At 40.4% G+C, this 13,141-nt stretch overlaps 1 protein-coding gene and 1 long non-coding RNA gene across 8 annotated transcripts; one reads left to right on the forward strand and one right to left on the reverse strand.

Moving 5' to 3' along the window:
• Positions 1-1,496: 1,496 nt before the first annotated feature.
• LOC116258093 (potassium channel KOR2-like) lies at positions 1,497-10,844 on the reverse strand. 6 transcript variants are annotated; one of them, XM_031635199.2, is made up of 15 exons: positions 10,570-10,842; positions 8,926-9,318; positions 8,178-8,826; positions 7,654-7,878; positions 7,242-7,305; positions 6,110-6,449; positions 5,253-5,548; positions 5,007-5,087; positions 4,826-4,924; positions 3,926-4,147; positions 3,613-3,801; positions 3,386-3,461; positions 2,981-3,275; positions 1,749-2,312; positions 1,498-1,632 (listed from the first exon to the last, which is right to left on the reverse strand). In XM_031635199.2, exons 3-14 carry the CDS (start codon positions 8,615-8,617, stop codon positions 2,207-2,209), a joined length of 2,433 nt encoding a protein of 810 aa, XP_031491059.1. In that variant the 5' UTR covers positions 8,618-8,826; positions 8,926-9,318; positions 10,570-10,842; the 3' UTR covers positions 1,498-1,632; positions 1,749-2,206. The 6 variants fall into 6 exon arrangements, with proteins under 6 accessions (XP_049934874.1, XP_031491059.1, XP_031491058.1 ...); XM_031635198.2 differs by adding an exon at positions 9,406-9,522 and having other exon boundaries at positions 8,178-9,318; XM_031635197.2 differs by having other exon boundaries at positions 1,500-1,632; positions 1,752-2,312; positions 8,178-9,318.
• A 13-nt stretch (positions 10,845-10,857) lies between these two features.
• LOC126410270 (uncharacterized) lies at positions 10,858-12,737 on the forward strand. Of its 2 annotated transcripts, XR_007573968.1 has the most exons (3): positions 10,858-10,995; positions 11,503-11,818; positions 12,245-12,737. It is a non-coding gene; the product is annotated as an uncharacterized LOC126410270 (long non-coding RNA). The 2 variants fall into 2 exon arrangements; XR_007573967.1 differs by lacking the exon at positions 10,858-10,995 and having other exon boundaries at positions 11,003-11,818.
• Positions 12,738-13,141: the final 404 nt, after the last annotated feature.

Genomic DNA, 13,141 nt, shown 5'->3' on the forward strand with positions numbered 1-13,141 from the left:
TCAGACAAACTCAAACCAATTTTTGACATGTTTATGAGACTTTTAGACGTTAATACTGTATGAAATCTTTATAAAATAAAGTATGAAACATCAATTTCGTATTTTTTATATTTTTTGGCTACATGTTTGTTTCTTAAGGATCCATGCATTGTGAGCCTCATTTATTTTTGTCCACCTAATAAAGGGATTGAATATGTATTGAGATTCAAATGGGTTTGAAGTTAAAGTTCGACTCTAGGTTCTATTTTCAATTGACAATCTATTAGTTGAATTTCTTAGATGAATGCCATTATAGCTTAATGCATGTGTACGTTGATGAATGCATAGATGTGTAAAGTCACTCAGATTCTGGTTGGAGCCTAAGTTCGAGCTAGCACAAGTGACTCATCTCAAACACAAGTACGTGCATGTATAAAGGAAAAGTCGAACCTTGGACTGTCATGACGGTGTGTTTGGTAGCTACGGATCTGAAATATGTGGTGACCTCTAAGTAAAGATCACAGATCTGTAGATCCAAAGTGACTGCCCCCTCTTGGACCACCTGCAGCGTGGATATGATGCTGAGTTCTCCTGTTTGTTTAAACAGCGAATCTCACATAAATTTCCAATCAGCCTAGTGTATCTGAGATCCGTGGCTAGCAAACACCACTCAGTGAACTTCAAATGACAAAAGGCCAAATTTGCATGTTCTGGGTATTATATTACATGCTAGTGCTGACTAATGCTAGTTCCAATCCGTCACATTTAATGGGTATTATTAAAAAATGATTCTTTGCCACCAAATTGTTTTATGCGCACGAAAGAGAATCTCCGATGTCATGTGTTCATACGCATTGATGAATAATTTTGCACTCCCCAAGGTTAATTCTTTTCTTTGAATATTTACAAATTATGCATGAAGTGGACAACATTACATAAACTTGTCTTGTGTGTTGATGCTCTGGGGATTTGATATTTCTGGGTACTGTTTTATCAGATTTCAAACTTGTATGAGTTCAATTTATTTTACCATTGCAGGTAATTTCATCGCTTGGAATTTAAACTAGATAAGTTGCCCTGTTATTCATTTGCAGCATGTCCAAATCACATTATATGTTGCCCTGTTAAAGGAAAATGGCTTGGTATTCTGGTAAAAAGGTTTGGAGCATTACAATGCCAGTATCATGGTGACTCTGCCATCCAAGTAATTGTACGATCAAGAGGCTGTTGAACGCCTACTCTCATGTAGGTAGTTTTAGTGATAATGTTCAATCTTTTAAGCAACAGGTTGATAGGCTCTGAAAGCACTTGACTTGAACCCTTTGGCAAATAGGGCCCCATGTAACATTGAATGAAAAAAATGACATGAAAAGAAAAAAGATTTGAATACTGTGTCTCATGGATGGCATGTAATTAAGTTGATTGTTGACGCGAACTGCCAAGTGCAATCAAGCGATTGACCTCTCTGACTCTGAGTAGTTCAGTTCTTTTGGTTTGTCTTGAACAGGGCTGCGAAACTGAACAAAGTATCCTGTTAGTAGCCCAAGCTCTATTTTCTCTGCGTCAGTAACCAAGCTCGGCTTGTTTAAGTTATGAACGTAATTTGTTCACTCATGCAGCCATGCTGGTGAGATTGGGGAGTCTGATTTAAATCTGAAATCAGTCACAATGTAGCTCATACGTTTACACATAGCAATCCACTTGTATACGAAAACTGGGTAAGAAATCAATTGACATAATAATTGAACATGTAAATTAGTAGGCAATACCACGCGCATTGGCGGCAACTTTTGTAGAACTTGAGTCACGTGTACAAGCACACCCCACTTGAGCTGCTTGCCCATAGCTCCTGGCAGTCACAATTCCTATAAATGATGGTTGTCGATTCACAAGCAGTAACAAGGTAAGCTGACAAAGATTGTCACACTGGAAACTTAACAATCCATCTTCAGCATAAGAATGCGCCTGTGAAGTCAAACCCAATTGGCCGCTATCGTTCTAGTTAACGAAGATCCTTTTAGCCATTAAAGTGACTTCATCTTCTAAAATATTCAAAGTGACATGCATCTACAATTTTTTTCATTTCAAGGATGTAGCAGAACATTATCAGCAGCTCAGAGACTAATTACTAACAATCAAAATACAATTTTACATAATTGCTATTGTGACGGTTGGTACCGACACAGCCGTTATAGGGATCTCACGCCTTTGCAAATGTTGGAGCCTCTTATGATGCCTCTCTGTCAAAGCGCTCCTCCATAGCACGTTCCAGAATTTTGATTAATGGTTTACTCCCGCAAAGACGGCCTTCATCGAGAGGAGTTCTACCCCATCTAGCAATAATGACCTTTTGATCAGCACATGGTTGTTTCAAGGAAAATTTGTACGTAGCACATGGTTGTTTCAAGGAAAATAGATGGTTGGTCAAAGTTACTGCAACCAAAAGATATTCTAGCTACTTAATTGGTTCATATACGGTCATACGGTAGGGAGGAAAAATCTAGCAAACAAGCCTTTATGATGTTTTAATGATGAAAATGGACACTAAAAACAAGTAATATGGATTGCGGTAGGTCAATCAAGGAGCCACTTCTGTGATTTAATTATAAAGCTCGAAAGCATGGTCAAAAGCACTTGTCATCTTATTTAAGCAGCTAGAACCTGATCAGATAAGTGATTCATCAACATCATCAAGTTGATAGGAGATCACAAGTGGGCAGCATTTCTCGTTGCAAGAAGATTGAAGCTACGTACTATAAATGTATGGGTTAAAGACAAGCAAGGGTAATGAAGAAACAGCGAAATCTTCCTGTGAAACTACAGAAATGTTCACTATGTTTGATCTTTTCCCAGAGCTTCCTCTGAAACTACAGATAAGTGCAACTTAGGGTGCATCTATCTTTGCAAGAAACACCATGGCAGGGACTCAATGGTCCTGCTAATTGGAAGCCTTACAGGTGTGGATTATGGGAGAGGGAAATTCCAGCTGGTGGTCACTTACCTATCCTGGGAGAGTACATCCGCTCCATGCTTTATCAATAAAGTAGCAATTATATGCAACCCTTCGGCGGCTGCAACGTGTAGGGGTGTCCTTTGGTCATAGTTCTTCGAGTTGGGGTCAATTCCATTGGCCAACAATCGTCTCAAGAGATCGGCATTACTCTCCACTACAACTTTGCACAAGTAGCTTCCGGCGTCTTCTACATTGAGAGAAGCACCATTTGCAGTAAGAAGGGCGGCAACAGCATCGTGCCCGGCCTTGACAGCCTCTAGCAGAGGAGAATTTCCAAATTTGTCTGCATCAAAGAGAAACAGATATAATAAGAGATACAGACCACGAAGGAACTACAAATATGAACGTAAAATGCATGCAAGAAACAAACAGAGAGAAGTTAAGCGACATTGCCTGTAGAATTGACATTTGCTCCTTTTTGTATGAGGAAATGTGCAATACCTTCATATCCTTTCCGTGCAGCCAGATGCTGTAAAATGCAACATACCACAACTGTATATCTAAGATGTGTAAAGAATGATAACTAGTTGCTTTGCTATATTAATAGAGTGCAAATTAAGGACAAAAAGCCTAGCGAAATGCATCTCGGTTGTCAATTAGGCAGTAGAAAAAAGACTTACCAATGCCGCTCTCCCATCATAGTCCACCTTACATGGATCTGCCCCTGCACCGATCAAGCGTTTCAAGGTGGTCAAATCCCCGTGGTATGCAGCACTATTCACTCCTAAAGACATTTCTGCTTCTTGTTTCAGAATAAGGTATGAAATATCTGATTCAAGCTGCTTTATCCGTAGTTCTGTATCTTTACCCTGCGGAGACCAGAAAGAGAAAAAGAAGAAAAACATTGTCCGGAATACAGTTTTTCTATCGAGAAAATTTATGGCAAATACATCACACAACATACGTCATTGGCAAAATCAATCTTATTACTACCTTGAGAAGGTTTCTTAGAACCTGCTGGCCATCAGTGTAATAAAGTTGCAAAATGCTGCTAAAAGCTTGCTTTTCAATTAGCAAAAGCCTAGATAATTCACAAACGCGAATGGTAAATGGCTGCGGGATGTTGCAAAGAACAGCAACTTCGCCAAATACACTATATGGCTCCAACCGTCCAATGATGTTCTCTGATCCACCCTCGGCGGCCATTACCACTTCCTGCAACAGAAGGTGCACATCCTCAAAACCACATAACATCAAGTACTCAACTAAGAATCTAAAGTTGACTATTTCAGGGAAATTTTGCAGGCACATCAAAGGACATGCACGCATCCCACCTATGTATATTGGATCCTCATATTATGCCTTCCCGGGCATACCACTTATGCATGCAATCTAGTGTTTTAAGCAGTTTTTTATAAATCTAACAATGTAGAGATAGATGCATACGAAAACGTAAGAATGACGAAATCTTGAGGATTTGATGTCTAGATATTGGTTTTTATGAGCCGATAAATATATGATTGTTTATTTTTTAAGACCTTAAGTTTAGTTTGTTTCTTAAGACCTTATAAAATTTAATTAGTACATCAACATCACCCTTCGTGCTTGAGAGTCCAGAGACACTAGGAAGCTAGATAAATGGGAACACATTATTGACTTTCTCTGTTCACACACACATGAATATCCGTGGATCCAAATCTATAGCATTCACGACCAAATAAACAAAATAGTATGCATGGCAATTTTATATATATATATATATATATATATGTGTGTGTGTGTGTGTGTGTGTGTGTGTGTGTGTGTGTGCATGAGTTACTGATGTTGGGAGATCAATGAAGAAACCAATAAACATCCAAATGAACATCCGTGCTAGTGATGATGCTTACTTACCAAACTCCCATGGTATACTACATATACTTGATCTACAGGATTTCCTTGCTCAAGGATCACTTCCCCTGGAAGGAAGGATTCTTCATTCATCTTTACCACCTGCAAATGAGTGACATTTTTCTTTCTAAGCACGTGGCTTCTTTATGATAAAAAAAGCCTTAGAGGGCTGCTTGGAACATACGATTTGATTTAGGAAGTCCTCACTGCATCCTTCCAACAGGGGAACTTGGTGAATTGCTTCACTATATAAAGCTTGAGAAATCTGCACGAATAAAATGGTCAACCAAGAACCACTCTATGCTGATGGATTTGGTACTTGGTTTCTTAATAAAGAATCATGCAGTCATGGTGAAAAAATGTAGCTCACAGAAGCCAATATCAGTAGACGTCGTTGTCGAGAGTTAGGTACACTGAAAAAAAGGTTTACCTTGGCTCGAATAGAAACGGGGATATCCTCAAGAATACTTGCTTTAGTGTAGCTGCTTTCATATTGCAATTGCAGATGACTTTTGATCTGTGACCTGATATCTTTACCCAACTTGTTTCTGTTCATGTATTTTATGAGGTCTGTCATTCTATCCCTGTATCTCTCGGTCTTGGAGCCTTTAACAATAAGCGCAGTCATGTTCCCGATCAAATATGCTCCTAGTATCATGTCAAATGATACATAAATCATAATAAAGATCATCTCCCTCAGATTCACAGCATGAATATCACCATAACCTGAAGAAATTTATGTCAGAAAATCAGCGCGATTACTTGATCTCGAAGATGGATATCAAGGAATACTAGCATTGGGAACGTGATTTCCAAGTGGCCAGCACTTTGAATACGTGAATCATACAGGTGAAAAGCTTTGCAGCTGCACATTATAATATGTTGATCTTGCCACGTACCGAGTAACCGGACTTCGCTCAACCTCCAACTCCAACAAGTCTTGCTGATTCAAACTTCTCAGTTATAAAATGATCAAATGTTTGTAGATAAATTTCCATAAAACATAAAGTTTAAATTGTTTTCTATTATTTATATAATTATGTTACAAAGGAAATATGTACTCCATAAATATAAACATGTAAAAGAAAATCTATTATGGTCAGTTTGGACATTTTCAAATTATGAAACTTAATAACTTGGTGAGTATCCATTGAATTTTCAACTAAAGGGAGTTCGGGTCAGATTTACATGGACCAGTCAACTGGAGACTGGTCCGGAACTCCATTCGGGTTTTGAACAGCCGACTCCGTGTGTGTGTGCGAGGGGTGGATGCATGCTTTCACATACCCACAGTTGCCATGGTGACAATAGCAAAGTACAGGGATGTTATATATCGCGTCCACAGATCAATTTCTCTGAAGTTGAGGTACTTGTAGTCCCCCAGCGTAAGGCTTCCGATCCAAGTGTTGCCTTCCTTAGCAGGTGGCAGAGTTGTGGCAAGGTAGTAGAAGATGCAGGCTGCAGTGTGTGTGCAGTACAGTTCCACAGTGATGAGCTTCACAATTCTTGTGAACAGATAGTTGATGCGGATGTCTTTTTCCATCTTCTTCAAGAATCGGGTTACCATCCTTGCACGATACAAACGCAGCAAGATAAGGCACCTCACCACTTCGCTTCTTCCTGTGATCTGGGTGCCACAAGGTAAAGAGCCTCTTTCAAAATGGTTCACCAATCAAAACATACACGCAGACTGACGAGAAGTACTCTAGATAGATGCATGCATTTCGTTTGCCAAGAAAACTTGCTTTGGATCAAATCATCGAAGATCAGTTCAGTGCAATCTAAACCGCTGATTGTTCATAACCCAGGAGGAACTCACGTATGACGTACCAGTATCAAAAACTGAATCAATCGACATATTCTTTGTGGAAAAACAGAAGAAGACAACACATTTATCAAGTTAAATTGCAAAGGTTTGGCATACTGGGGAGTTCAACAAATGTTTAATTTTCCTTGAATTTTAGAGGATAACTGCAAAAAAAAAAAAAAAAATCCATTGTGACCACGTGATCGTACCACCCTGATAGCGTTTGGAGCTGCCAACCACGTGTTTGTCGATAACTCAGAAATAAACTGCAAATCTCCGGTCGAGTAACTTGTAAAACATTTGTATTCTGTAATCGTCCGTTTAGGTAATGAGGAACTTAAAAAGTCAGAAGAATCCGAGGGCCATAACCAAGGTAGAGACAAGCTACAGCTACAGAAGAAACGTTTAAGACAATCCAGTCCTTTTCTTTCCTTTACTCATTAACTATGAGTAGTAGGCTAGTAGCTTTCCATTATTCATTATGTACATAGGCAAACGAGTTTGTGTCATTTGGGAAATACTTACAGGACTTTCTAAGTATTTGAGGCCAGGATGCATTTCTGAATGTAAAAGGTTTAGATAAAATGGAAAAGGTTGACACGAGCCACTCACTTTGTAGATGATATCCCAAGGAAAGCAAGCGAGAAGGTCCAGGGCCATATCGGACTTTGCATAGCTACAAGAAGCCAAAGAGTCAAACAATATCAGTCAGCCAGCCGGCCAAGCCTGATAAATCTGTAATTATATGTTCTAAACAAACATGAAGCATACATGAATTAATTATGGGTGGTAGATTACTTTGACTGATATAGGTTGATAAAGTATAAAGTACTATCATTAATTTTTTTTTTTTTTTTTGCAGAAGTGACTCTATAATTAACGCCTTATAAGTTACCAATCAGATTTGAATGAACAATTCCTAATTAATTCATGTAATTCTAATATTCACTTAATTGTATGTACATATGTATCATCATGTTGTTTTGCATTTTGTACAACAAAGGAATAATAACGTTGAACTCACTTGAGAACAATGCTTCGTCTATGATGGACCAATCTGTACGTGTGTGGATCTCGATACGCCAGAAAACAGCGGAGGACGACATCAGCCAAGAATATGAACTGGGCATTAGCGTCCAGCATCATCACCTGATATGGCAGACCCCTGAAGAAGCCGAACTCCAGCGGCGTGAAGAACGTGGAGTACATGGACCAGAGCACTATGAAGTTCTCCCAGAACTTGTAAAACCTGCAACATGATCATGAACATTCATTTCTTCCTCTTAGCGTTCCGTTGCCCCCATGTCCTCTTCGTTTCTTGTCAGACCATAGCTTGTGCAATCTTATTGCACAAAATCCGTCCAACTACGAATACTTCAGGGATTACTCGCTTAATCTTCTTTTCAAAAGTCTCAGAATTGAATTTAGATTGCAGAGAGTGATTTTACACGTATGATGGATACCTGATGATTAGTATTTGGTTGATGTTGGGGAAGGACACCTAGACGGCAATTACAGACCGGACTAATTGAGCAGAGGAATACCTGCCTGCTATCAGGATGTATGACCCAGCCACCACAATGGCTGTTGGGGAGATTGAAACTGCCGCTGTCCCAGTAGTATTTGTTCCTCCTCACGCCGAGAGGCCCGGAGAAGAAGGCCAACCCGCCCGCCACCGATCCACGTACCGAGTCGTCAATCTCGTTCAACTCGAACTCTTGTTTAATCTGATGATCCCCTGAAGGACTCATCATCGCCTTCTTCTTCGTCTTCTTCTTGTGCTTGCCGTTGATATGCAGCTGCGTTGATGGCATCCCTCCCGTTCCCCCTGTCTCTGCCCCTGGATGCACTCTTGCTGTTATAGAGCATTGGGAGGAGGAGGGAGCAGAAGAAGATGACAGGGGGGCCTCGTCCTTGCCCCGCCTGCGGTTATTGGGCGTGCCTGGCTGGCCACCACCTGGTGCTGACGACGACGTTATAGGGAGCATGGGGACCCACGCCCCCTCGTGGAAGGGTACCGAAACTGAAACTGAAACCGTGAGTGTGACTTCTACCAAGTGTTCTGGAGCCAACTCTAATTCTCTGTTGCAGTGCTTTGATCCCCTCGTCCCTCACACTGCAGCTCCTTCATTTCTTTTACCATCGTTTTCATCTCCTCCATTGACTATGTGCTTCATCGTTCACTCCACAAGAATCTCTGATGGTGGAAAGAGGACCATAGGCATGGTGGAGGAGGAGAAAGGATCGGCTGAGCTGTGAACTAATATAACTAACAAAAGTTAAGATCTGATAATACCATTTATGAGATAAAGGTGGTAATGACGTGCACATTTAATTTAAGAATGAGTAGTCCCGCCCACTTCTTCAATCGAACGAGTCAGAATCTTGGTTCTTCAAAAAACAATTACTCGTTGAAACTTGAAGTTAACATTTGATTGCTTCCTTCCTGCATGCACTCCTAGTAGGTAAGAGCCAGTGCTGTCATCGTCCCGAAGCCATCAACGTCTCTCGGTATGCGCGGCAACCCCAGCAGTGATGGCACATGGATAGCTTATGTATTGACGGACATGCAACTTCACGTATCATCGATCAAAATAATTTAGTGTCTCTGTTTCTTGCTTAGAAACTAGATTCAATAATGGAAAAACTAAAACGTATCTCGCTTTGTTAACTTCTTTTTTCCTTTTACCTGCATGGCAATAACATCATATCAGTTTTGTACATGAAACGAAAGAGCTAGAGAAAGAAAAGGAGCCTTAGTAATTTGGTATCTCACCCCAAAAGATCAGTGGTTGGAAAGTGGGCTACCCGAAACACTAAGATGAGTCCTAAGAAACAGTGAGGCACCGCTGCCTACGCTACTGTTATTTTCCTCTTAAGACAGACGGTGTTCCTGTTCCATTATGGAGCGATTAGGGGGGCAAGGCTTGCTTGGATTGTGGATGGATCGCTAGAATTGTTCAGTACAAAAATAAAGACAGCCTTCTTTATTCGGCCCTACCTTTTACATATAATTTCACTGTTTCCAATTTTTTAATAAAAACTACATTCCAGAAGAAATAAGAGTTGGAAGTAAACATTATAAGAAACAAAGAAATGTTAATTAGAACGATGTTAATATAAATTAGTGATAAAGTGTGTTGTGACAGTTCGAGAAGGTTCTTTCCTTCTCTAGAGAATGTCCGATTCGCTTAATTGTGAATCGTATCTGTTGTGACAAACTTGCATTGCGCAGGGCATGCCCTGCTATAGCATCTGCGATATATTCTGTACATCATTCTATTTGGAAATATAGAATTGACTTGTCTCTGCACTCTCTACGTAAAAATTGACTTGTCTCTGCACTCTCTGCGCTTTACGTTTCCTTCTATGGTTCCATGCGCCAACATGGTATTAGAGCCAGCATAATAAGGAGGAAATGAAACAAAGGCAGATCAAGGAGGCAATTTCTTCCACTCCTCCTCCCTCGAAGGCTCACCCACCCCTCATCATTTAAACTGTTAGCAAAATCATAGGGATCGCTTCCATTTTTCTATTGAAAAGGTCTATCTACAGCTGCCGTTCTCACAGTTTATTTTATAATCAAGATTTTGTTTCTTTGTTTATCACCTAGGATTTTTGTGTAATTTTCTTATCTAAAATGGTTTGACCTGTATTCTATAGATTGAGAGTTTACCTTCTCTCAAAATCATCACAGAAAATAAAGTGAGAGCTTCCTTTTTTTCAGTAGATGTAGGCATTAAATACCAAACCACGTAAGTCCTTGAGTTCTTTCTTTTTTTCTTCATGTTTTAACATGGTATCAAAGCAAGGTTCCTATTGACGTCGTTCACTGCTTAACAGCTTTGCTGTTTTTCAAGGCTCCATCGATCGGAGGTGTCGCCGGCAAAACAACATTTTTTTTGCATTGCGGGAGGCTCAACAGAAATCAGAGTATTACCGGAGATCACCAAATCTCTATGATTGATTTGGGAAAAGCCCCAATATCTGGCGAAGGAGAATCGTGAACAGCCGGAGTACTCTGTTCTACTGCTGCAAATTTAGAAGGAAGAGGAGTTCTGTCCCTTCCATCTAATTCCAGGCGAGAACTCCAAACCGGCGGACCTGCGTTCTTCTTCCCAGCGTCCTCCTCGGCACCGTGAGAAAGAAGAGCGAGGAAGGGGAGGTGCCCACGAAATTCCAGGTCGTGGGGTGCGTTCTCTCTGGGCGCCGTGACAAAGAAGAGCGAGGAAGAGGAGGTGCCCACGACATTCCAGGTCGTGGGGCTCGTGATTTGGCGTCATCCCTTTTTTGTTCCTTGCTACGTGCTAAGGAGGGAGTCCATTTCTCTCGTAAAAGGAAAGGGGAAGAAGATGCCACGTATGAGGTGAGGAATTGTTGCCTTGCATTGACCCTACGCTTTTTTTTGGAAGTGGTATTCATAGCAAGAAGGAGGTGCTACCACGTGTGAGTGTGGGAGATCTTTCCTAACGCCAGCTGGGGAAGAGATTAAAAAAAGAAGGATGACCAGACCTGCGAAAATTTCACTTTTGGCGTTATTTCTCTTAACGCTTGACATATTATTGCCGATGGATGGCTGACATTCAACCTCAAGATGTTCAAAGAGGCGGAATTTACACGGGATCAAAATCCTCTGAACAGCATGGTAGCACATTCACATCGAAAATCACATTCACTCTTCTTAATGGTGCAAACTATTTAAGAAATACGGTAGCGAAACAAATAAAATTCAAAATTTTAAAAAAATTCCGATTTAATAAACGCGGAAAGAATTTTTTTTACCGTTAACATGGAAATCGAAATTTTATTTTAGGAAATATGTTTCCACCGCGAGAAGTGAAAACATATTTCCGGTTTTTTTTTTGCCCGTTAGGACACGCTCGCTCCCATCTCTCGCGTCGCCTCTTCCCTCCTGCTGCTGCCTCCCCTGGTCGTCTCTTTTGCAGCTCGTCGTCTCTGTCAATCCCTCGCTTCCAACTCACACAGAGGATTTTCCCATTGAAGCTGGAAACAGACGCCTTTTCCAACTCCTGCACAAGAAGCTGTGTCTCCCTCTACCATCCGTCACTTTCAGACACAATTGCAGCCTCTTGCAGAGCTAAACAAGCGGCTACAGGCACCAGTCTTTGGAGACACTTTGTAGATTTGACCTCCGCGACCTTCCATCCTCATGAGGCATACATCGACAGGTACCAAAAACCCCCTTCTTTCACTTTCTCTCACTCTCACACACACTCTCTCTCTCTCTGCTGCAACTTCAGATTGTATCATGTTTTGGAGGCTCTTGTTGATGTGCGATAGGCGTGCTTGTTCATGGGAGTGTCGGTTCTATGTGCATATTTTTCCCATTTGGGTATTACAGGTTCATGCACAGAATGCCTAATGCCTCTTAACTGTTTGTTAAAATGCATCTGCCTTGAAAATTGGTATGGAAGTAATTTCAGTAACTTATCCCAGACTGGGAATACAATTTCGATGCTCTTGACTCAGATTGGCCTAAAACCCCCTGCATAACCTAATTTTTGGTTCTTGTAGGCTATTCTTATTATGAAATTATCTGTGAATACAAAGTCTAACCATTTTATGTTTACGATCTTCTGAATTTGCCTTCTCAGTCTGGTGCTAATTGCTGCTGCTATTTGAGACAAATGTCGCTGGAGGGGATGTTGGTCTAGCTTTTCTAAGAACGTCCTTATATATCAGATGGGTAAAGCTTCACACCAACTCTCTTGAAAAGGGAAATTGGACGTCAATTCTCTTGGGGCCTTCGGCAAATCTTTTATGTGCAATCAAATGGAGCCAGGTTGCTGCTGCTATATACTGCTTGTTTGGATGAAGGGGAAGTGACTCAAATTCTCTCATCAAATCAAAGAAGGGGAAATAAGGGGAACGAAGAGGAAAGAAATGGTATTATTATAAATGAAGTTAAGTAATGTGTATCTTATTTCTCTTCCTTCATGTCAGTCACATGATTCTACTACATGCTGCTTGTTTGGTTGGACTATGCTGATCATGGAGTTGAAAATGTATTCTAGAGCCTCATTTGTTTCTTACATGTGAAGTGGCCGTCTTGTGAATAAGGAAAGTGCTGCTTTCATTTGTTTTTAATGTCCTTTGTTTATTTATTAGATTGACAACACTTTTTACTCCTGCTTGCTTCATAATTTTATTACGTTAGGTTTCTTGGTTGTAAAGAGTTATTTAACTGTTTTTCTATCATTCCCCCCCTTTAACTGGAAATATGTTTCTTTATTATCAAACACATAAATAAATTTCTGAAAATTTATTTCTCGATCATCACACACTCATCAAAATGAGAATCGAAAAGATTTTTCTCATTCATTTTTTCCAGGAAATATATTTTCGATTCCAGATTTCCAGGCCATTAAACGGGCCCTAGTGGAAGATCTAAAGCGGGATACATCAACGGAAAAATCAAACCTCCTGCTCCCAATGATCCCGCGTATGAAGAATGGGAATCTGAAAACGACATGGTTATGTCATGGTTGATA

This window comes from Nymphaea colorata, chromosome 7, assembly GCF_008831285.2.
Source record: "Nymphaea colorata isolate Beijing-Zhang1983 chromosome 7, ASM883128v2, whole genome shotgun sequence".
NCBI classification, from domain to species: domain Eukaryota; kingdom Viridiplantae; phylum Streptophyta; class Magnoliopsida; order Nymphaeales; family Nymphaeaceae; genus Nymphaea; species Nymphaea colorata.

Coding starts and splice junctions, on each gene's coding strand:
- LOC116258093 (XM_050078917.1), bottom strand. CDS start 8,617: ATGCTCCCTATAACGTCGTCGTCAGCACCAGGTGGTGGCCAGCCAGGC. Junction 7,306..7,653: donor AGACGAAGCATTGTTCTCAA/GTGAGTTCAACG, acceptor GGCTTCTTGTAG/CTATGCAAAGTCCGATATGG. Junction 6,450..7,241: donor CTTGGGATATCATCTACAAA/GTGAGTGGCTCG, acceptor TGTGGCACCCAG/ATCACAGGAAGAAGCGAAGT.